The 23,642-nt window shown below is 45.4% G+C and overlaps 1 protein-coding gene across 1 annotated transcript in view; it reads right to left on the bottom strand.

Annotated features, from left to right (window-relative positions):
* The window catches only part of LOC141047161 (uncharacterized), a 130,260-nt gene that overhangs the window by 16,550 nt on the left and 90,068 nt on the right, over positions 1–23,642 (bottom strand). Inside the window, 5 exon segments of the mRNA XM_073542118.1 lie at positions 17,471–17,561; positions 17,760–17,857; positions 17,937–18,060; positions 18,139–18,318; positions 18,449–18,598. Coding sequence (XP_073398219.1) covers positions 17,471–17,561; positions 17,760–17,857; positions 17,937–18,060; positions 18,139–18,318; positions 18,449–18,598 — 643 coding nt within the window.

The raw sequence follows: 23,642 nt of genomic DNA, 5'->3' as shown, positions 1-23,642 counted from the left end.
GGAAACATTGGGAGCAAGATTGGAGATGGGCAGGATGGAGATGGGGGCTGGATTGGAGAAGGGGGCAGGATTGGAGACATTGGGGGCAGGATGGAGATGTGGGCAGTATGGAGATGGGGCAGGATGGAGATAAGGGAAGGATTGCAGATAGGGCAGGATGGAGACGGGGCAGGATTGGAGATGGGGCAGGATGGAGACGGGGAAGGATTGGAGATGGGCGCTGGATTGGAGAAGGGGTCAGGATGGAGATGGGGCAGGATTGGAGACATTGGGGGCAGGATTGGAGAAGGGGGCAGGATGGAGACGGGGCAGGATTGGAGACATTGGGGGCAGGATGGAGACATGGCAGGACTGGAGATTGGGGCAGGATGGAGATGGGGCAGGATTGGAGACACTTGGGGCAGGATGGAGACGGGGTCAGGAATGGAGATGTGCAGTGCTGTGAACTCTCTTTCTGGCCTACCTCTGGTTACTTGTGAAGGTAGTGGAGCTGGTTGTATTGACAGAGAGGTTGCGAGTTCTCTTTCCAGGCTCCCTCTGGTGGTTACTGGAGGTAGTGGAGCTGATCTAATTAACAGAGGCCTGCCACCTGATAATGAGGAGGATGACTGGAGATCTGGAGTTTCTGACTGGATTTAAGACAGCCGACTCCCTCTATCCCTGCTGGTGATTTTTTCCTGCCTCCTGAGGTCTTAGTTTCCAGCTCAGTCCCTGCATGCTCAGCTAAGAGTTCTTTTGCTATTGTTCACATTTGATCTGGTTTGTCTATTTCAGTTTTGTGTGGTCAGCCAGCTCCGGCTGGGGCTGTGCTGAATTTCCATTCTTATGTTACTGCTTGTGCCAGTTTGTTTTTGTCCCTTATTAGATTGGCCTCTTTTTGCTCTGCTTTCAGAATATACCTGAGTGCTGATATAGTGGGCGAAGTCTAGTGACTTCAGTGTTTTTTCTATCAGACGTGTTGGGCATTTTTTGCAGGGTTTTTTGCGTGATTGCAGACAGTGTTTTTCCTTTAGTGTCTAGTCAGTGTGGGCTCCATCGTTTTCTCAATCTATTTTCCTATCTGTTTGTGTTTTCATCTTGTCTAACTGACAATATATGTTTGGGGGCTATCACTTTGGGGTCTGCTCTGGGGCAGTTTAGATTTCCCCTTTCTTGCTTTAGGCGTAATTAGCTCTCCAGCTATGCCGAGGCGTCTAGGATCATCGTAGGTACGCTCCGCGGCTACTGCTAGTTGTGTGGATAGGATCAGGGGTCTGCAATCCGCTTAGTTACCAACCTCTCTGGTTTTCTATGGCTTAGCTAGGTCTTGCTTTCCTCCTCGGTGACCCAATCATAACAGGAGATCATATGGCTGAAGCCAGGAATGAGACACACAGGGGCCAGAATGGGGGATATTATTTCCATAGGGGCTAATTAAGGGATATTATTACTGCAGTGATGTGTTTATTTTATTTTTTGAGTATACTGTTTTAAATGGGGGGGCGGGGTCCTGTTACTGTGCAGAGCGACACTATGTTGCCTTTTTTTCTTCATGTGATGTAATGTAGAAGTTGGCAAAAATAAGTAATGTGTTCTGCAAGCAGAGCTCTAGATAACTCTGCTATTTCCTGCAGAGATGAGCCCTGGCTGGAAGACGTGATGGCGATCTGTACTGGATGAATGAAAAGCAAGGATGAAGGACTTCACCTAGAGACATCACTGGTGAGTTAGTGCGTTACCTGTACACTGACACTATACACTGTATACTATATACAGAGGTCCTGTGTATAATGTCACCAGTGATCACTGTGTTACCTGTACATTATATACAGAGCTCCTGTGTATAATGTGATTGATCACTATATTACCTGTACACAGACACTGCATACTAAGTACAGATTCCCTGTGTATAATGGCACTTATGGTGATATTGTTTTTTTTTTATTACTGATCAGTATTGTAGTATTCAGTCACTATGTGGTGGTAATATGTGGTCTGGACATGGTGCTGCGGTATTTGTCCCTTGTATGTGCTATTATTTGGTCATTATGTGGTGGTAATATGTGGTCTGGTCCTGGTGTGGTGGTATTTGTTCCTTGTATGTGGTATTAATTATAGGTCACTATGTGGTGGTAATATTGTGTCTGGTCGTGGTGCGGTGGTATTTGTCCCTTGTATGTGATATTATTGGTCATTTTAAAAATTGAAAAATAAATAAAAATATACCTAAATTGTAATGCATATTTTCACAAATATTTAATAGGTTAGCGTAGAGTAAAGCTCAGCCAAAAGTGTCTACAGTATTGTGATGGCGGCTTAAAAATTATTTTGGCCGGAAAAAAAATCTGCCGGTTATATGTGTGATCTGGTGATGGGAACTGTTAATGTGCGATTGGTGGGAAGTGGAGTTTTTCCAAGAGAGTGGAGGGACTGTGGACAGTTTGAGGGGTGGAGGCAGGGCTGGGGTGGAGCCTGGGCGGAGTCTCAAGGGGGCCTCAAAAATTTTGCTAGTATGGGGCCCCCGAAATTCCTAGTGGCAGCCCTGTTTGCAGATGATACAAAACTATGTAAAGCAATCAATACAAGAGAAGATAGTATTCTGCTACAGATGGATCTGGCTAAATTGGAAACTTGGGCAGAGAGGTGGCAGATGGGGTTTAACAACATCAGGAATTATGACGTAATGTCTTATTGTTCAATCACACATACAGAGCTCTGCTGCATCATCTGGGTTTGGAAGTGACAGGCAGGCACAGGTCAGACATTCCCCTTCACTAAGCTGGGACCCCCCTCCCTCTCCCCTGCTATACAGCTGTGTAACATGAGACCCTAGTGTGCCAGCAGCACAAAGAGCAGTTACGACCCTAAACTGGCTGGAAGCAGTTCTTGAACCACATGTTCTCTTTGTTCTTGCAAGCTTGAATATCTTAACACCCAGTTTTCGCAGAGGCAAGAAACTTACATTTTTGGCATAGGCATCGGTAGAGCTGCCCACCAGTGGGTTTTGAAATGCCGGCGACCAGGAGGAGCCAAGAAACGGATTTCGACCCGATTGATCCACACAGCCACACCATGATAAGACTTAAGTGAAAGCTAATTTTGTCCTAAAACCTACAATACTTTTGTCACCCTGCTGTGAGCCTTGCAGCCCGAGTTATGGCACTCATAAGTTTTCTCTTATCTTTCAAAAGAGGGGTGCATGCCATAGCTCCGCCCACTCAGTGTGATCATGGGACAGAGGAAATCAACGAACGGATATCATTAAGGACAAAAATGTCCAGGAAGGATGGGAACTCCTGAAAAATGAGATTCTCAAAGCACAATAGTTAGCAACTCCAAAACGACGTAAGAATAGGAAGCATTTAAGGAAACCAGTATAGATGAGCACAGACCTTAAATGCATGCTAAAAAGGAAGAAAGAAATGTTTCTCAAATGGAAAGAGGGAGGCATAGCTAAAGAAGAATATAATGCTGTCTGCAGAACCTGCAAGGCACAAATCAGATTATCTAAAGCTCACAAACAATTAAGGCTTGCAAGAGATGTCAAATGCAATTAAAAAGGATTTTGGGGATATGTCAAATGTGAAAGAAAAGTCAAAGATGCTATAGGATTTTTACAGGAAGAAAATGATGAAATGGTAAGACAGGATGTTGAGAAGGCCAAACTTTTAAAATTCCTATTTTGCATCTGTTTTCTCTCAGAAAGGAAATGTAACATCAACTGATCTTCACTGTCCTATTAAGGGAATACAAGAATACAGGATATCTATAAACAGAAAGATAGTGAGGAAACACTTAGCTAACTTAAATGAATTCAAGTCTCCAGGTCCAGATGAATTACACCACAGAGTACTGAAGGAGATAGCAGAAGAAATTTTTGAACCATTCTCCATAATCTTTGAAAAGTCTTGGAGAACAGGAGAAGTCCCAGGAGACTGAAAAAGTTGTTCCTATCTTCAAAAAGGGCAAAAAGGTGGACCCAGGGAACTATAGGACGGTGAGTCTGACTTCTATACCAGGAAAGATCTTTGAACAAATTATTAAACAACATGTATGTAACTACCTGGATAAGAATGAAGTGATTAACCAGAGTCAGCATGGGTTTGTAACTAATAAGTCATGTTAGACTAACTTAATTTCCTTCTATGACAGAATCACTGACTAGATGGATCAGGGAAATGCTGTAAATATAGTATATCTTGACTTTAGCAAAGCATTTGACAAAGTATCTCACACAATCCTTATTAAGAAATAACTAAGTATGGAATGGACAAGGCAACTGTTATGTGGATTCAAAACTGGCTTAGTGATCGGACACAAAGAGTGGTCGTAAATGTGCACATCAAGTTGGAAGAATGTCTCACGTGGGGTACCACAGGGCTCTGTCCTGGTCCCTGTATTGTTCAACATCTTTATCAATTATTTAGATGAAGGAATTGAGGGTACACTGATTAAATTTGCTGATGGCACAAAGCTAGATGGGATAGCTAATACTAGAGCAGAGAGAGAGAGGAGTCAAAAAGATAAAAAAAAAGGAGCAATGGGCAGCAACTAACAGAATGTTTTTTTTTAACAGGGAAAAATGCAAAATACTACATCTTGGCAATAAAAATGAAAAAAGCATATACAGAATGGGAGGAATAGGGCTAAGCAACAGCACAAGTGAAAAAGACTTGGGTATACTAATAGATCACAGGCTGAACATGAGTCAACAGCAGGCCCGGATTGGCAATATAACCAACCGGGCATTTTCCCGCTGGGCCGCTGTCATGTGGGCCGCGGGCGGCAGCGCCCGATCATCTGGCCGCTTGCCAGCGGCTGCGGCCACTGTGGCTCCTGCCGCCATGCCCGCAGTTTCAAGTTCCTCCCGCACTGCAGGGAGATAAGCCGCCACGCCCCCCCCACGCACCCCATCCTCACCTTAGCATGAGACCCCCTCCCCCCCGCAGCCACTCACAGCGTCGCACTCGCTTGCCTGCTCGCTCTGTTCGCAGGACCTGTGATGAGGTCACAGGAGGGGAGGAGTCAGGCGGTCACATGATCAGGAGCCTTTGTCCAGACCCCCGATCATGTCACCCCTGACTCCGCCCCTCCTGTGACCTCATCACAGGTCCTGTGCACTCAGCCTTGCCTCTACCGTCTGCAAGACTCTGCTTTGCTGTTGTCATGGTGCTGGTTGAGGTAAGTATGTGTGGGGTCAGGATTTACAGTGTGGATGTAGCAGAGCTGTGTGTGTATGAGATGTACGGAGCAGAGCCGTGTGTGTACGAGGTGTACGGAGCAGAGCCACGTGTGTACGAGGTGTACGGAGCGGAGCCGCGTGTGTACGAGGTGTACAGAGCGGGGCCGTGTGTGTACGAGGTGTACAGAGCGGAGCCGCGTGTACGAGGTGTACGGAGCGGAGCCGCGTGTACGAGGTGTACGGAGAGGAGCTGCGTGTACGAGGTGTACGGAGCGGAGCCGTGTGTACGAGGTGTACGGAGCGGAGCCGTGTGTGTACGAGGTGTACGGAGAGGAGCCGCGTGTACGGAGAGGAGCCGCGTGTGCGAGGTGTACGGAGCGGAGCAGCGTGTACGAGGTGTACGGAGCGGAGCCGTGTGTGTACGAGGTGTACGGAGAGGAGCCGCGTGTACGGAGAGGAGCCGCGTGTACGAGGTGTACGTTGCGGAGCCATGTGTATGAGGTGTACAGAGCGGAGCCGTGTGTACAGAGCGGAGCCGTGTACGAGGTGTACGGAGCGGAGCCGTGTGTACGAGGTGTACGGAGCGGAGCCGTGTGTACGGAGCGGAGCCGTGTGTACGGAGCGGAGCCGTGTGTACGAGGTGTACGGAGCGGAGCCGTGTGTATGAGGTGTACGGAGTGGAGCCGTGTGTACGGAGCGGAGCCGTGTGTGTACGAGGTGTACGGAGAGGAGCCGCGTGTACGGAGAGGAGCCGCGTGTACGAGGTGTACGTTGCGGAGCCATGTGTATGAGGTGTACAGAGCGGAGCCGTGTGTACAGAGCGGAGCCGTGTACGAGGTGTACGGAGCGGAGCCGTGTGTACGAGGTGTACGGAGCGGAGCCGTGTGTACGGAGCGGAGCCGTGTGTACGGAGCGGAGCCGTGTGTACGAGGTGTACGGAGCGGAGCCGTGTGTATGAGGTGTACGGAGTGGAGCCGTGTGTACGGAGCGGAGCCGTGTGTACGAGGTGTATTGAGTGGAGCCGTGTGTACGAGGTGTACGGAGCGGAGCCGTGTGTACGAGGTGTACGGAGCGGAGCCGTGTGTATGAGGTGTACAGAGCGGAGCCGTGTGTATGAGGTGTACAGAGCGGAGCCGTGTGTATGAGGTGTACAGAGCGGAGCCGTGTGTACGGAGCGGAGCCGTGTGTACGAGGTGTACGGAGAGGAGCTGCGTGTACGAGGTGTACGGAGCGGAGCCGTGTGTACGAGGTGTACGGAGCGGAGCCGTGTGTGTACGAGGTGTACGGAGAGGAGCCGCGTGTACGGAGAGGAGCCGCGTGTGCGAGGTGTACGGAGCGGAGCAGCGTGTACGAGGTGTACGGAGCGGAGCCGTGTGTGTACGAGGTGTACGGAGAGGAGCCGCGTGTACGGAGAGGAGCCGCGTGTACGAGGTGTACGGAGCGGAGCCGTGTGTATGAGGTGTACAGAGCGGAGCCGTGTGTACAGAGCGGAGCCGTGTACGAGGTGTACGGAGCGGAGCCGTGTGTACGAGGTGTACGGAGCGGAGCCGTGTGTACGGAGCGGAGCCGTGTGTACGAGGTGTACGGAGCGGAGCCGTGTGTATGAGGTGTACGGAGCGGAGCCGTGTGTACGGAGCGGAGCCGTGTGTACGAGGTGTACGGAGTGGAGCCGTGTGTACGAGGTGTACGGAGCGGAGCCGTGTGTACGAGGTGTACGGAGCGGAGCCGTGTGTATGAGGTGTACAGAGCGGAGCCGTGTGTATGGAGCGGAGCCGTGTGTACGAGGTGTACGGAGAGGAGCCGTGTGTATGAGGTGTACGGAGCGGAGCCGTGTGTACAGAACGGAGCCGTGTACGAGGTGTACGGAGCGGAGCCGTGTGTACGAGGTGTACGGAGCGGAGCCGTGTGTATGAGGTGTACAGAGCGGAGCCGTGTGTACGGAGCGGAGCCGTGTGTACGAGGTGTACGGAGAGGAGCTGCGTGTACGAGGTGTACGGAGCGGAGCCGTGTGTACGAGGTGTACGGAGCGGAGCCGTGTGTGTACGAGGTGTACGGAGAGGAGCCGCGTGTACGGAGAGGAGCCGCGTGTGCGAGGTGTACGGAGCGGAGCCGTGTACGAGGTGTACGGAGCGGAGCCGTGTGTATGAGGTGTACAGAGCGGAGCCGTGTGTACGGAGCGGAGCCGTGTGTACGAGGTGTACGGAGAGGAGCTGCGTGTACGAGGTGTACGGAGCGGAGCCGTGTGTACGAGGTGTACGGAGCGGAGCCGTGTGTGTACGAGGTGTACGGAGAGGAGCCGCGTGTACGGAGAGGAGCCGCGTGTGCGAGGTGTACGGAGCGGAGCAGCGTGTACGAGGTGTACGGAGCGGAGCCGTGTGTGTACGAGGTGTACGGAGCGGAGCCGTGTACGAGGTGTACGGAGCGGAGCCGTGTGTATGAGGTGTACAGAGCGGAGCCGTGTGTACGGAGCGGAGCCGTGTGTACGAGGTGTACGGAGAGGAGCTGCGTGTACGAGGTGTACGGAGCGGAGCCGTGTGTACGAGGTGTACGGAGCGGAGCCGTGTGTGTACGAGGTGTACGGAGAGGAGCCGCGTGTACGGAGAGGAGCCGCGTGTGCGAGGTGTACGGAGCGGAGCAGCGTGTACGAGGTGTACGGAGCGGAGCCGTGTGTGTACGAGGTGTACGGAGAGGAGCCGCGTGTACGGAGCGGAGCCGTGTGTACGAGGTGTACGGAGCGGAGCCGTGTGTATGAGGTGTACGGAGCGGAGCCGTGTGTACGGAGCGGAGCCGTGTGTACGAGGTGTACGGAGTGGAGCCGTGTGTACGAGGTGTACGGAGCGGAGCCGTGTGTACGAGGTGTACGGAGCGGAGCCGTGTGTATGAGGTGTACAGAGCGGAGCCGCGCGTGTACGAGGTGTACGGAGAGGAGCCGTGCGTGTACGAGGTGGACGGAGTGGAGCCGTGTGTGTATGAAGTGGAGCCATATGTGAAGCGGAGCCGTGTGTACGGAGCGGAGCCGTGTGTACGAGGTGTACGGAGCGGAGCCGTGTGTATGAGGTGTACGGAGCGGAGCCGTGTGTATGGAGCGGAGCCGTGTGTGTACGAGGTGTACGGAGAGGAGCCGCGTGTACGGAGAGGAGCCGCGTGTGCGAGGTGTACGGAGCGGAGCAGCGTGTACGAGGTGTACGGAGCGGAGCCGTGTGTGTACGAGGTGTACGGAGAGGAGCCGCGTGTACGGAGAGGAGCCGCGTGTACGAGGTGTACGGAGCGGAGCCGTGTGTATGAGGTGTACAGAGCGGAGCCGTGTGTACAGAGCGGAGCCGTGTACGAGGTGTACGGAGCGGAGCCGTGTGTACGAGGTGTACGGAGCGGAGCCGTGTGTACGGAGCGGAGCCGTGTGTACGAGGTGTACGGAGCGGAGCCGTGTGTATGAGGTGTACGGAGCGGAGCCGTGTGTACGGAGCGGAGCCGTGTGTACGAGGTGTACGGAGTGGAGCCGTGTGTACGAGGTGTACGGAGCGGAGCCGTGTGTACGAGGTGTACGGAGCGGAGCCGTGTGTATGAGGTGTACAGAGCGGAGCCGTGTGTATGGAGCGGAGCCGTGTGTACGAGGTGTATGGAGAGGAGCCGTGTGTATGAGGTGTACGGAGCGGAGCCGTGTGTACGGAGCGGAGCCGTGTGTACGAGGTGTACGGAGCGGAGCCGTGTGTGTACGAGGTGTACGGAGAGGAGCCGCGTGTACGGAGAGGAGCCGCGTGTGCGAGGTGTACGGAGCGGAGCAGCGTGTACGAGGTGTACGGAGCGGAGCCGTGTGTGTACGAGGTGTACGGAGAGGAGCCGCGTGTACGGAGAGGAGCCGCGTGTACGAGGTGTACGGAGCGGAGCCGTGTGTATGAGGTGTACAGAGCGGAGCCATGTGTACAGAGCGGAGCCGTGTACGAGGTGTACGGAGCGGAGCCGTGTGTACGGAGCGGAGCCGTGTGTACGAGGTGTACGGAGCGGAGCCGTGTGTATGAGGTGTACGGAGCGGAGCCGTGTGTACGGAGCGGAGCCGTGTGTACGAGGTGTACGGAGTGGAGCCGTGTGTACGAGGTGTACGGAGCGGAGCCGTGTACGAGGTGTACGGAGCGGAGCCGTGTGTATGAGGTGTACAGAGCGGAGCCGTGTGTACGGAGCGGAGCCGTGTGTACGAGGTGTACGGAGAGGAGCTGCGTGTACGAGGTGTACGGAGCGGAGCCGTGTGTACGAGGTGTACGGAGCGGAGCCGTGTGTGTACGAGGTGTACGGAGAGGAGCCGCGTGTACGGAGAGGAGCCGCGTGTGCGAGGTGTACGGAGCGGAGCAGCGTGTACGAGGTGTACGGAGCGGAGCCGTGTGTGTACGAGGTGTACGGAGAGGAGCCGCGTGTACGGAGAGGAGCCGTGTGTACGAGGTGTACGGAGCGGAGTCGTGTGTATGAGGTGTACGGAGCGGAGCCGTGTGTACGAGGTGTACGGAGTGGAGCCGTGTGTACGAGGTGTACGGAGCGGAGCCGTGTGTACGAGGTGTACGGAGCGGAGCCGTGTGTATGAGGTGTACAGAGCGGAGCCGCGCGTGTACGAGGTGTACGGAGAGGAGCCGTGCGTGTACGAGGTGGACGGAGTGGAGCCGTGTGTGTATGAAGTGGAGCCATATGTGAAGCGGAGCCGTGTGTACGGAGCGGAGCCGTGTGTACGAGGTGTACGGAGCGGAGCCGTGTGTATGAGGTGTACGGAGCGGAGCCGTGTGTATGGAGCGGAGCCGTGTGTACGAGGTGTACGGAGAGGAGCCGTGTGTGTACGAGGTGTACGGAGCGGAGCCGTGTGTATGAGGTGTACGGAGCGGAGCCGTGTGTGTGTACGAGGTGGACGGAGCGAAGCCGCGCATGTACGAGGTGTACGGAGAGGAGCCGTGCGTGTACGAGGTGGACGGAGTGGAGCCGTGTGTGTATGAAGTGGAGCCATATGTGTACGGGATGTACAGAGCGGAGCCAAGTGTGTACAAAGCATACAAAGCGGGTTTTTCCCACGGACACAGGAGTACACGGCGGAGCCCCGAGGAGCATTTTAAAACACACACATGACGTTCCACCTGAAGTGATGTGCTGGAAGCTGACCGGAAATGAGATAATTTCTTGAGGAGATTGTGACGGAACCAGGAATGCTTCAGATCCATCACCGTGTTCTCCTCCGACAGCGCAGACAGCGGGATCACCTTGGAATCGGGGATGCCAGCCATGTGAGCGGATCATGATAGGTCCTGCACCGGGAGGCTCAGGTGGGCACTACAATGGGAGCCGGACTGCTATAGTATCTTTATAGAATCTTTCTTTATTTCTTTCTCTCTTTCTCTGTTCTTTCATTCTCTGTTCTGTCTTTCCCTCATTTTCTTTCTCTCTCTGTTCTTTCTTTCTCTCTCTAATCCTTCTTTTTTCTCTCTCTGTTCTTTCTTCCCCTCTTTCTTTCTTTCTTTCTTTTTCTTTCCTCTCTTTCTCTCTGTTCTTTTTCTTTTCTTTACTTCTTTCTTTCTCTCTCTGTTCTTTCTCTGTCTCTCTCTGTTCTTTCTTTCTTTCCCCTCTTTCTTTCTCTCTCTGTTCTTTCTCTGTCTCTCACTGTTCTTTCTTTGTCTCTCACTGTTCTTTCTTTCCCCTTTCTTTCTCGCTCTGTTTTCTTTTTTCTCTTTCTCTCTGTTTTCTCTCTTCCTTAGTGCCAGTCAGTGTGCCCATAATGCCAGCCACTGTGCCCTCAGTACCAGTCAGTGTGATCAGCAGTGCTAAATGGGTGCGATTAAGTGTGGACATGGGTGTGACTAGTTGTGAAATGGGTGTGGCTGGGCGTGGCCAAAATTCGCGCGCCGCAGTCTTTCTCCATCTTTCCCTTCTTCAAAAGTTGGGAGGTATGATAGGGGCGGCTATGACCAGGGGGTCTGGTTGCCCAATAGAGAGCAGTTCTGCCACGAATTCTGTCACCGTGCATACAAAAGGGGACAGAGATTTGGGAGGAGTACTGTACCTAAAAGCATTAAATAGGACTGAGCTGAAATACTGGACACAGCTGTGACTACATGTTATATAGTCGTGTTAATCTCCTCTCACTTCTTGTAAACTACAAGTGTACAAAGATATTATATAGTCACCATGTGACTAGTGGGCCTGTGTAACTTCAAATGCCAGGGCTGAATTTTAGTCCCAGTCCGGCCCTGGTCAACAGTGTGATGCAGCAGCAAAAAAAGAAATACAATTTTAACATGTATTAACAGAAGCATACAGTCTAGATCACATGAAGTCATTATTGCCCTCTACTCCTCTTTGGTCAGATCTCATATGGAATACTGTGTCCAGTTTTGGGCACCACATTTTAAAAAAGACACCAACAAACTGGAGCAAGTTCAGAGAAGAGCGACCAGAATGGTGAGCGGTCTGCAAACCGTGTCCCATGAGGAACAGTTGCAGGTCTGGGAATGTATAGCTTACAAAAGAGAAGATTGAGAAGAGACTTAATATCTGTCTACAAATATCTGAAGGGCTGTCACATTGTAGAAGGATCATCTTTATTCTCATTTGCACAAGGAAAGACTAGAAGCAATGGGATGAAACTGAATGGAAGAAGAAATAGATTAGATATTAGAAAAAACTTTTTGACAATTAGGGTGATCAATGAGTGGAACAGGCTGCCACGAGAAGTGGTGAGTTCTTCAATAGAAGTCTACAAACAGAGGCTGGACAGACATCTGACTGGGATGATTTAGTGAATCCTGCTTTGAACAGGGGTTTGGACCAGATGTCCCAAGAGGTCCCTTCCAACTCTACCATTCTATGATTCTAGGGTATAAGGTTATGAACCCCATTTAGGAAGTTGTATTTCTGCCTGGGGATCAGCTGTGGCAAGCTGTGCATTTTGACCTGCCACTCCCCATTGACTGATAAGTGCAAGTTCCCATTTTAATCCATTCTTATTTTGTAATCGTCTGTATATACTGTAATTGTCTCATATGTAACATCTTTTTTATCTTTTTGTAAACACTGCCTATCTATTCTGGAGTAAAATTATAAAACTACTAGCTTTATTTTCCTTGCTCTAAACATATTGCCACATCCTCCGTGCTAAAACTACCCTACTGTTGGGTTGGCTCCTGAACCGATATTGATTTGAATATCAGAACTAGGAGATGGTGGCAGCAAAGTGTGTTCTGGGGTATTCGGGTCATCTCTTGCAGTGATGGACAGAGGTTATTATGTGAATATTACACACCTGAGACTGGGGGCATACATACCGCCCTCCCTGCAGAGTGCCCAATAGCCAGTACACGACCAAGCAGCCCTTCTGGTGACTATTTATCCTAGCTGTAGTTACCTGACTGACCTGAGGGTAAGGGGGGTGTCAGAAAGCTGCAAGTTCCAAAACAGGAACTCAAAGTGGGATCGTAAAATAGGATCCCTGACAAACAATGATAAATGTAAGATTATATACATGGGAATAAAGAATCAATATCACCATTACAAACTGAACAGGAAACCACTGGGTAAATCTGACATGGAGAAGGACTTGGAGATCTTAGTTAATGATAAATTTACCTGGAGCAGCCAGTGCCAGGCAGCGGCTGCCAAGACAAACAGAATCATGGGGTGCATTAAAAGAGGTCTTGATACACATGATGAGAGCATTATACTGCCTCTGTACAAATCCCTGCTTAGACCGCACATGGAGTACTGTGTACAGTTTTACAGTATAATGAAACAACAGCGTGTGCAAAGGAGGGCAACAAAATTAATAGTGAGGATGGGGGAACTATATTACAAGAGAGATTAGCAAAACTAGGATTATTTAGTCTAGAAAAAAACACGACTGACGGGGCAATCTAATAACCATGTATAAGTATATAAGGGGACGATACAACTATCTCTCCGAGGATCCGTTTATACCAAGGAAGGGGACGGTCACAATGGGGCATTCTCTGTATCTGGAGGAGAGAAGTTTTTTCCACCAACATAGAAGAGGATTCTTTACTATTAGGGCAGTGAGAATCTGGAATTCCTTGCCTGAGGAGGTGGCGATGGCGAACTCAGTCGAGGGGTTCAAGAGAGGCCTTGATGTCTTCCTGGAGTGTAACAATATTGTATCTTACAGTTATTAGGTTCTTTAGAAGAACGTAGATCTGGGGATTTATTCTGACGGAATATAGGCTGAACTGGATGGACAAATGACAAATGTCTTTTTTCGGCCTTGCTAACTATGTTACTATATGTTACATGAACACCCGATTTCTTACATTATGGATGGTCATAACAATGAATGCAATTGTTACCATCCACCTTCCGTGTCCCCCCTATTTCCTCATAGATTGTAAGCTTGCGAGCAGGGCCCTCACTCCTCTTGGTATCTGTTGATCTATGTGTTTATTTTTATGCTGCAATGTGTATTGTCTGTACAAGTCTCCTCTAAAAAGTAAAGTGCTGCGGAATATGTTGGTGCTATAGTAATAAAATTATTATTATTATTCCTGCTTCAGCCAATTGCAAAGCACCACGCCCTACTAAAACTCGAAGCATATTGTCGGAAGCTGCCAGATACAGCCTTTTCTCCTCTGGTTCAGCCATCTGTGCTCAGCTCCCGGCTTGTGTATTTGTTTTCTGTTGACTACTCTTGCATCTTCTGATTTTGTATTTTCTCTGCCATTTATGAGTGATTCCCTACTAAAATTTAAGAAGGACCTGGATGCCTTTCTTGAAAAGTATAATATTACAGGGTATATACACTAGTCTCCTTAATATTGCATTGATCCAGGGAGCTAGTCTGATTGCCGTATGTGGAGTCGGGAAGGAATTTTTTTCCCCAATGTGAAGCTTACTGATTGCCACACGGGTTTTTTGCCTTCCTCTGGATCAACATGTTAGGGTAGGTTAGGATAGGATATGGGTTGAACTAGATGGACTTAAAGTCTTCCTTGAACCTTAATAACTATGTTACTATGTTATCCTAGTTTGTCACCCGGCTATCTGACCATTCTTCTTGCCATGTCACACCTCAGAACATCAAGTAAATTTAGAGCGCGAGCAATATTTTCCATTTGATTAGTTTCTTTAAAAAGTATTAGACATTTATAATGACTCTTTATAATATTGCAGAGATGCGGTGTCTTCAAATTTAGATCTTGGGCATTTTTAAAAGGCAAAAGAGACCTTTTTTTAAAGACTACCATGAAGTTACAGGCTCACATAAGTGAGGCAGGCCAAGTCCAGCAGAACTCATACAATATAAAACCGTAGACAAACAAAAAAACAGGTTACATCCTCAACAACAACGTAGTATGAGGGGCAAGCTCCAATACTAAACAGGACTTTCACTCATTTATGGTGGACCATTGGAGCTACTATGAGTCCTGACCAGAAGAGTAGGGAAAGTATTAGTGCTCCCCATTTCAGGAGAGATTGTGCAGTAATCTGAATTCCTTAGAATTGAAAACATAACACTGGTCAACACAAAAAAAATCAGCAAAGGTCGTACGTCTATTTTATGGAGTTTGATGTACTGATTCTAAAAATATGCTTAGAGCAAAACTATCACATAAAGTTTCTTAGACAGAAGTATTTTTGTTTTCAATGTCTGTGGTTTTTCCTATGTTATTCCCATTTCTTTGCTTGTCTTACTTAATTGTGAATTTTCTTACAGGGTCAACATCAGTAAAGGTTTTAGATATTTAGTGGGGAAATATCTACATATAGTCGGTCGGCTCATCGCATTTTTTTTTTTAGCTTTTCACCACCATTGAACTGAACTTACTCTACTGTTTGATCTGATTTAAAGGAGAAAAATGTCCCAACAGTGTATCAGTCATCCAAACAAATTCTACTATGTGTGTGGTTCTTTTATACCAAAAGGCCAAGTACGTTCAATCACTCATGATATTAAAAAGATGTACAAGATGTACTTTAAGTGTCCACTTGATCAAGACAAAAGTTGGGCCCCTCATGTGATATGCTCAAGTTGTTCAAATGGTCTTCATGACGGGTGGAATATGAGGAAAGTGGCTATGCCATTCTCTGTTCCCATGATTTGGAGTTGACCCAAAAATCATAGTGATGACTGCTACTTTTGTTTTGTGAAAACTGAAGGGCTTTTCTACAAAGAACAAACATAAGATTTATTACCCTGAACCTGAATCTGTGATTAGGCCAGTTTCACATGATGGTACCTTGCCAGTTCCTGTACCATCGTTGTCTGGATTGGATGAATATGAAGTAGAATATGAAGACTATGGAGCTGAATCTACTGGCGAAGACAAGGAGACCTCAAGTCAAGATGAGTATGTACCTGAGGGAGCAGCCAGAACGCTTTACTCAACATGAATTAAATGATCTCATCAGAGACCTTCCATTGTCAAAAAATAAAGCTGAACTTCATGCATCTAGGTTGAAACAGAAGAATCTTCTTCATGATGATGTCAAAGTGTGTTATTACCGAAATAAGTAACACTTTGAAAAATTGTGTCACAGTTGATGGACCAATGGTGTACTGTAACAATGTGAATGGCCTCTTTGAAGAACTGAATCAAGAGTATTTTGCTGCAGATTGGCGACTTCCCAGAGAAGTTTGAAAGCAGTGCTGCATCACAATGGAAATATGAAACCATCAATCCCTATTGGTCACTCATGTCATCTAAAGGAAAGATATGAATATCTGTCAGTTGTTTTAGATGTTATACAATATAAGCATCATTAATGGAATATCTGTGGAGATTTGAAAGTGATTGGTCTGCTAATGAGAATGCCAGGAGGTTTCACAAAATATTGTTGCTTCTTGTGTTTATGGGACAGTAGAAACACAGTAGAGCATTATGTTCGTCGTGATTGGGGACAGAGAAACATCTATGCTCCAGGTAGAGACAATGTTCAGCATTATCCTTTAGTTGCTCCAACAAAAATCTTTCTTCCTCCACTACAGATAAAGTTGGGACTGGTTAAAAACTTTGTGATAGCCATGGGAAAGACAAATTCATAAGGGTTCCAGGACATTTCACAGAAATTCTCCAGCATTTCACCAGCAAAACTGAAGGAAGGGGTATTTGTTGGTCCTCAGATCAGAGAGCGTATGAGAGATGATGTGTCTGAAGGAACTCTAAATGATAAGGAATTGAGATCTTGGAAAAGCTTCAAGTGGATCTGTGAAAACTTCTTAGGAAAACAAAAATCTCCAGAATATGTTGAAGGTGTTGAGGAACTGCTAAATGCATACCAGTGTCTTGGATGTCGCATGTCTCTGAAAATGCACTTTTCTACATTCCAATTTAGAATTCTTCCCTCAAAATCTTGGGGATGTAAGCGATGAACAAGGCGAGCGGTTTCACCAGGATATTAAAGTAATGGAGCACCGCTACCAGGGTTTTTGGAAAGACTCAATGATGGCAGATTACTGTTGGTCGTTATATAGGGACAACCCTGAAAATCATGTCGACGACAGTCTAATGTCAAGCACTTTAATTTCTGTTCTTATTTTGGTTTCTATTTTGGATGTGAAATTATTTTGGTTCAATAAAAGCTGTTTTGTAAGGTGAAGCATTTTTTCCTGATATGTAGATTTCTGACTTCTTAATGTCACCAGTATATTTCCTATACCTTATAATAATGATGCTGCTCCATGGAAACTATACGTGCTACAGAAAAACTATATACATTTATGAAATCAGGACAAAAAGATGATTCAGAAAAGTACAAAGTCACCTGCAAGGATTACAAAAAATATGCTTTTGTAGACCTGTGATTTATGACGTGGAGTCAATCCATGAAATCAGGGCTCGAGTCATTCCAACACATCTCCTGCAGGTGTGAATAAATGTATATTACAGACATCAGCCACGCACAGCTTAGAGATATATCATGGCACAGGTGTAATGGTTTTATGTAGTTTCTCACAACCCTGTTTGTCAATTTTAAATTGAAAAGTCAGGATAAAGGGAAACTCTGTTGTTATTGTACAGAAATTCACACTTGGCCTCACTGCACACATTCTACGTATGCGGTCATTTGGCTTTTAGTTTACAGATCTGGGCAGGTAACGGTCAGCGTCTTCTAATCCCAGGGGGTAGGTGGATCCTCCAGGTTGTAACTTCTATAGAAAAGGGCTTTCAATGCCCAACATCATTTGAACAGTTTTTGATGGCGTAACATTTTGTGGTCTAGCGGCAAAATGGTGATCACACAATTGTGATATGGTCAGACTTCACCATCGATAAAGCAGCCACATCCGCTGACTGAGAAGAATCTGTGACTTCTCTATATTTAGTGGTTACTACTCACCTGACCGGTTATAAGTAGCAATCTCCTCTTTACATCGCTCATCATTCCTCACATATGTCTCTGTAGTATTAATATGGGTCAGATCTTCACCCTAAAATAAATATTGTAAAAGTCACAGACGGATGGAGAAGTCACATCTATGATCAGCTCTAATCCTGCCATCTCCACCGTTCTCATTACACAAGTATAAAACATATAATACTGGTGGATAAAACAAGACTGAGCACAAGACCTTCACCACCATCTACACATCATAGGGGAGATCTCATGACATCTTCTCTCCATCTACCTGATGATCCTGAGGAACACTGGGATCTTCTTGTTTACAGTCCTGTGGAAGAAGAGGACGGAGACATCTCTTTGATGTTGTCCTCTTACTGGACAGATCTGGAAGAAACATATACAAGGACTGAATTCATTCTTCACATACAGATAATTATAGCCCGTGTGTATTTAATCCTATTACCTGGTGATGTGAGGGGCTGGGGAACCTCCATCATGAAGTCCTTGTACAGATCTTTGTGTCCTTCTAAATACTTCCACTCCTCCATGGAGAAATAGACAGCGACATCCTGACACCTTATAGGAACCTGACACAAACAATGATACGGTCATCCCCCCGATCCCTTCGTAGCATGTATATTTTGCAGCATTCCCAGCAGTGTCACCTGTCCAGTCAGCAGCTCAATCATCTTGTAGGTGAGTTCTAGGATCTTCTGGTCATTGATGTCTTCATGTATCATGGGGTGAGCTGGAGGCCTTGTGATTGGGCTCAGGAGTCTTCCCCATCCCTCAGACACAGGGTGCTGACAGTGCTCATTAGAGGTCTTCTTCACTACTGTGTAATCCTGGTTATGGAGAGACACATTAATAAATCTCACTACAGACATTTCCATAGTCCTCACCTCTCCAGTTCTGTCCATCTGTTCTTCCTAGAGATAAGAATGATGTAATGTGACGTCATCAGAATTACATTACCTCTCCAGTAAGTCGGAAGAGGATCTCTAGGGTGAGGTGTAATATCCTCTCCGCCATCTTGTCTCTGTTCATATCCATCCTTGATGAGTAAATCAGGCAAATTTTGTTACATAGAAGATCTCCACTGAGAGGATCCGATATTGTAGAGACCTGAATGAGAAGATGAAACGATGTAGCATCATAAAAATCCAGTGTAATAATAGTCAGGAAAATATGAATCATTTTACAGGGGTTCAATTACACCTCCAGTACTTTCCGCTGCATCTACTGGGACTGACACGTTGCCCTTCCGCCCATTAGGTTTGCACAGTACACACAAACAGCTGCAATCTCTCTCCATCAGCACTGTGTAATTCTATCCCACTCTTTCCCCCCTCCCTCAGGTACATGTTTGTGATCAGTTCACTCAACCGTTGTGCAAGAGCACATGGTTTTGAAAATCCCTTTGTTCCTTAAGGACCAAATATAATGAATATTCATAGAAGCAGGAAACTTTATATTTCTGGAAACTGCAGGGTTAAAGTTATCCACAGCAGGTTTTAAAGCTTTGGCGCCTATCCGGAATCAAGAAAAGGGTTCCCACCGTCCACTAGCCCGCAGGTAGTTCATGTTTGGCATCGAAAGAACCGTAATTTCATAAGAAAAATGGTAGTCCTGCCGTCCCTCTGTGAGCCTCGCGGCCAGAGTTATAACCCTTATGAGTTTTCAGTAACTTTTGAAAAGAGGAGTACATTCCCTAGCTCTGCCCACCCAGTGAGATCAGCCAGAAAAAAGTAAGGCTAGCAGGCTTATTCAGGCTGGCGTTCAGACCTGGGGAGACAGCATATACCATCCCTGCTGTGGACTGAATCCTGGTCCTTGAGAACTCCCCTTCCCCTCTCCCACATGGTGTGCCTTTGACTGAGAACTGAATCCTTATGGATAAAGTATTTTTCTCGGACTTACTGTGCGCTGCTTGACAAAGTTCAATTTAGTACGACATGAGAAGTTTTAACTGTTTAATTCCCAACGCGTTTCGAAGTGTCTATCACTTCTTCCTCAGGGGATGACATGAAGTGAACAAATACAGCCATCTCCAGTTATATACATACATTATTTGAAATTTGGCGCCAAAAGGACATGTGATAGGGGAACAAATGTCAAAGTTCACAGGTTGGAACTACGCACAGTATGTTAATACATTTACAATAATATTAATGCTTTTTCTTTTGGTTTGTGTTACAGTAAAGACATTTTATTGGAAAAAAGAAAGGTGAAAAAAGAAAAGAGAAAAAAATGAATAATGAATAAAAAGTGATTATACTGGAAATAACGAACCCGTTAAAAAAAGGGGAAAGGGACTCCAAGTCCAGAGTCAGAACCACTATACTGGAAGAAGATACGCTTGGGAGAAGGGGACTATTTTTATATGTAAAAAAAAAATTTTTATTTGTTAAAAATTGTTTATTGGGAATAAAATAAGATAAAAAAATCTATGTATAAAATTGTATATATATAAAACATGTATAATAAAAAATAGTAAAAAATAAAAAATATAAAAATGAGAGTGTGACTCCGGGTAAATTTCTGAACGGATTTCAAGAAGATCCATTAGTACCGAGTATAAGGCTGGGACCTACAACGATATCACCCAAGAAGAACATGCGGGAGCAGGATCGCTACCAGAATAAAAATGAAAAAAAGGGGGAAAAAAAAGGGAAAAAAAAAAAAATTATTTACATTATTTTTTGACATTATTTTTTGAGAGATGTAACCAGAATTCACTCAAAAATTGTGGAATGACATCTATTACTGGTCCCATGTTTCTATAGAAACGCTCTAATATAAAACAAAGGAATTATATACAACACTTCATCAGAAAAGTTATTAGAGAAGAATTACACTGTTGAAAAATACAATTATAGAAAAACTTCAGTAATCTCGTTGAGTCCATTTGGTTTCAGTGTGTTCAATCTATAAATCCAGAAGACTTCTTTGCGATTCAATTGCCCAATTCTATCCGGATGATCACTGGGAATGTACTCAATGGGACTTATTTTGAATCCATTATAATTTTTATTATGCTTTAAAGCAAAATGTCTAGAGAGACCATGTTGTAAGAAACCTATTCTGATGTTGTGTCTATGGGAATTAACCCTCAGATGCAAGGGTTGCGTGGTTCTCCCTACATATTGTTTTTTACACTCACATTCAATTACATAAATCACGAATTCTGTAGTACAATTCAAAAAACTTCTGATAGGAAAACATTCATCAGTGGTGGTTGATTTAAAGGTATTTTCTTTATGTGAAGTGATTTTGCAGCATAGACAATTTCTTTTACCACATTTATATATTCCTTTTAAGGGATTTTGTGAGGAGGACAGATGATCTGTTTTAAGACGACTAGGAGCCACTGATTCTTAATTGTAGGTGCTCTTCGAAAGGTGATACCTGGACTTCTTGGAAGAATTTTATATAAAACAGGGTCATTTAGTAAAATGTGCCAATTATGCGTTAAAATCTGTCTGATTTTGGTATTCTCAGCGCAATACTGTGTAATAAAATTACTTGTAAACCTTTTATTATCAGTTTTAGTCATCATGGATCCATTAATCAGTGAATTTTGGGATAGATTTTTACATTTATTATAGGCATTTTTGACCAAATCCACAGGATACTTTTTATTTAAAAAACAATTCCTTAAAATTTCTGCCTGATTTTCGAAGTCCTCCTGATCAGAACAATTTTTCCTTATTCTTCTGTACTGATTTGTCAGGTATGTTTCTTAGCCATTTACCAAAGTGCCCACTGCTGAAGGGTATGTAGCTATTTTTATCAACATTTTTAAAAAGTCTTGGTTAAAATATTATTATTTTGGATAAAAATGGTAATATCCAAAAAATTAATCGTGAAGGGATTATATAGTGAGGAAAAAGAAAGACCCCAGTGATTATTATTCATGTCCTTAATGAATTCATCAATATCGTTATTTGAATAGTCCCATATGATGAATAAGTCGTCAATAAAGCTCTTATACATAATTATATTCTGGTGTAATCTGGAGTTAAAAATATAAAAATCCTCAAAAACCCCCATAAAAATATTTGCATATGTAGGTGCGACTTGGGAACCCATCGCAGTCCCAAGCCGCTGATGATACAGACACCCATTAAAAGTAAAATAATTATTTTTTAAAATAAACTCCATACCCTTCAATAAAAGCCTTTTTTGAGCAGCGGATAATCTCATATCACCTACTAAAACCTTATTAAAACATGCAAGTCCCAAATCATGGGAAATATTGGAATATAAAGAGGATACATCCATAGTTAAAAAAACATATTGCGGTTTCCATTTGATATGCTGCAAGATTTGGATGAGATGTGTAGAATCTTTGATGAAGCTCCTAAGTGCGGGGACATGTGTCACCATAATTCTATCAATGTAATGTGATAGATTACTGGTAATGGAACCAATGCTGGATATAATGGGTCTACCGGGAGGATTTTCCAGATTTTTATGGATCTTAGGTAAGTGATAAAAAAAAGGGAGTACGGGGATTAGATATACAAAGAAATTTTAGTTCATATTTATCAAAGACATTCATATTTTTGCCTTCAGAGATCAATTTATCATAATTAGTCTTGACTTTTGGTAATACGTTAAAGGAAGTCTTGACATAGTACTTTTCATCAGATAGAATTTTAAAAGCTTCGCCACAATAGTCTTTGTGGTCTTGAATGACTATACCTCCTCCTTTATCAGCTGGACGAATTACAATATCTGTATAGGATTTCAGCATTTTTAATGCCATTTTTTCATTTTTTGTTAAATTATGTTTATCATTATTTTTATTTTTGTTTTGGAACAATTCTTTAAATTCTTCCTGTACTATGTCATTAAATACGTTCAGATGATGACCTTTACTCTCAACAGGATAAAAATTAGATTTTTTAGGCACTTACAAATGAAATCCAGATATGGCTGTATTTATCAAAGTTTCAGAATTATAAGGTTTTGTCTGGTCAGTTTCTAGAATTATAAGGTTTTGTCTGGTCAGTTTCTAGAATTATAAGGTTTTGTCTTATAATTAGCTGGAGCTGGATTCACATTGGCGGTCACGGAGTGGACCTTCGGGCGTGCAGCAGGCTGACAGTTGGTTCATGTGCCCTTATCTCTCCTGGGATAGGCGAGTGGATTTTTTATATTTATTCTGAATCACCACCCGGATAAGACCCTATTGCGCTTTCCTTTTTTCCTTCAGCCCCCTTTGTATTTTGACTGAGAACTGTAAGTTCATCCTTTTATCCCTTTTTATTTTGTAATTGCCTGTATATATTGTAATTGTTTCGTTTTTAACATCTTTTTGTATTATTGTAAACACTGTATCTTTTCTAGAGTAAAACAATAAAAATTTACTAGCTTTGTTTTCCTTGCTTTATAAACGTATTGCCATGACCTCCGTGCTAAAACTACGCTACTGTGTGGGTTGGCTCCTGGCATGATGTTAATTTTAATTGTCCAAACAGGAGCTGGTGGCAGCAAAGTGTGTTCTGGGGTATTTGGGAGATTCTGGCAGTGATGAAATGGAGGTTTTACATGTGTATTTCCTGCCTAAGACCGGGGATATACATACCGCCCCCACTGCAGAGTGCCCAATAGCCAGTACACAGCAAGGCAGCCTTTCTGGCAACTACTTATCCTAGGTGTAGTTCCCTGCCTGAGAGCTGCAAGTTCCAAACTGCAACTGGAAAGTGGGATATAATAAATCCCTGGCGAACTGCGGGCAACTAAACCAACCCGGTTCGTGACAATAATACAATTACTGGAGAGATAATAAGGGAAACATATGAGGAGATTTATTATTTTACAGTATTTAGTTTTTCTTCTTTACATCTACTAATAAAACCTATATATTTAGGCCACAGACAACAAGCAGTTTCCTCCTCAGAGTCGGCAGCTGAACAAGTTTCTCATAGACCAAGGGTCCACAACCTGTAGCTCGGGAGTCACTTGTGGCTCGCGGTCCCATGAATTGTGGCTCGCGGCTGTCTGCCAGCTTGGTGCATTAGCTCCAGGTCTAGCTAACAGGTATGAGGAGAACATCTCAAAATGGTGAATTTTGTGAGTAGCCCTGCACAGAAGAGCAGATCTGGATGCACATAGACTGGTCTTAGAGGTTTCGATGTTTAAGTATAGTATGCTGGAGACA

The sequence above is a fragment of the Dendrobates tinctorius genome, unplaced genomic scaffold, assembly GCF_039654945.1.
Source record: "Dendrobates tinctorius isolate UK_male_01 unplaced genomic scaffold, ASM3965494v1 ptg000126l, whole genome shotgun sequence".
NCBI lineage: Eukaryota > Metazoa > Chordata > Amphibia > Anura > Dendrobatidae > Dendrobates > Dendrobates tinctorius.
Note: the sequence above shows the minus strand (reverse complement) of the source record. Positions and strands in the feature narration are given on the sequence as shown.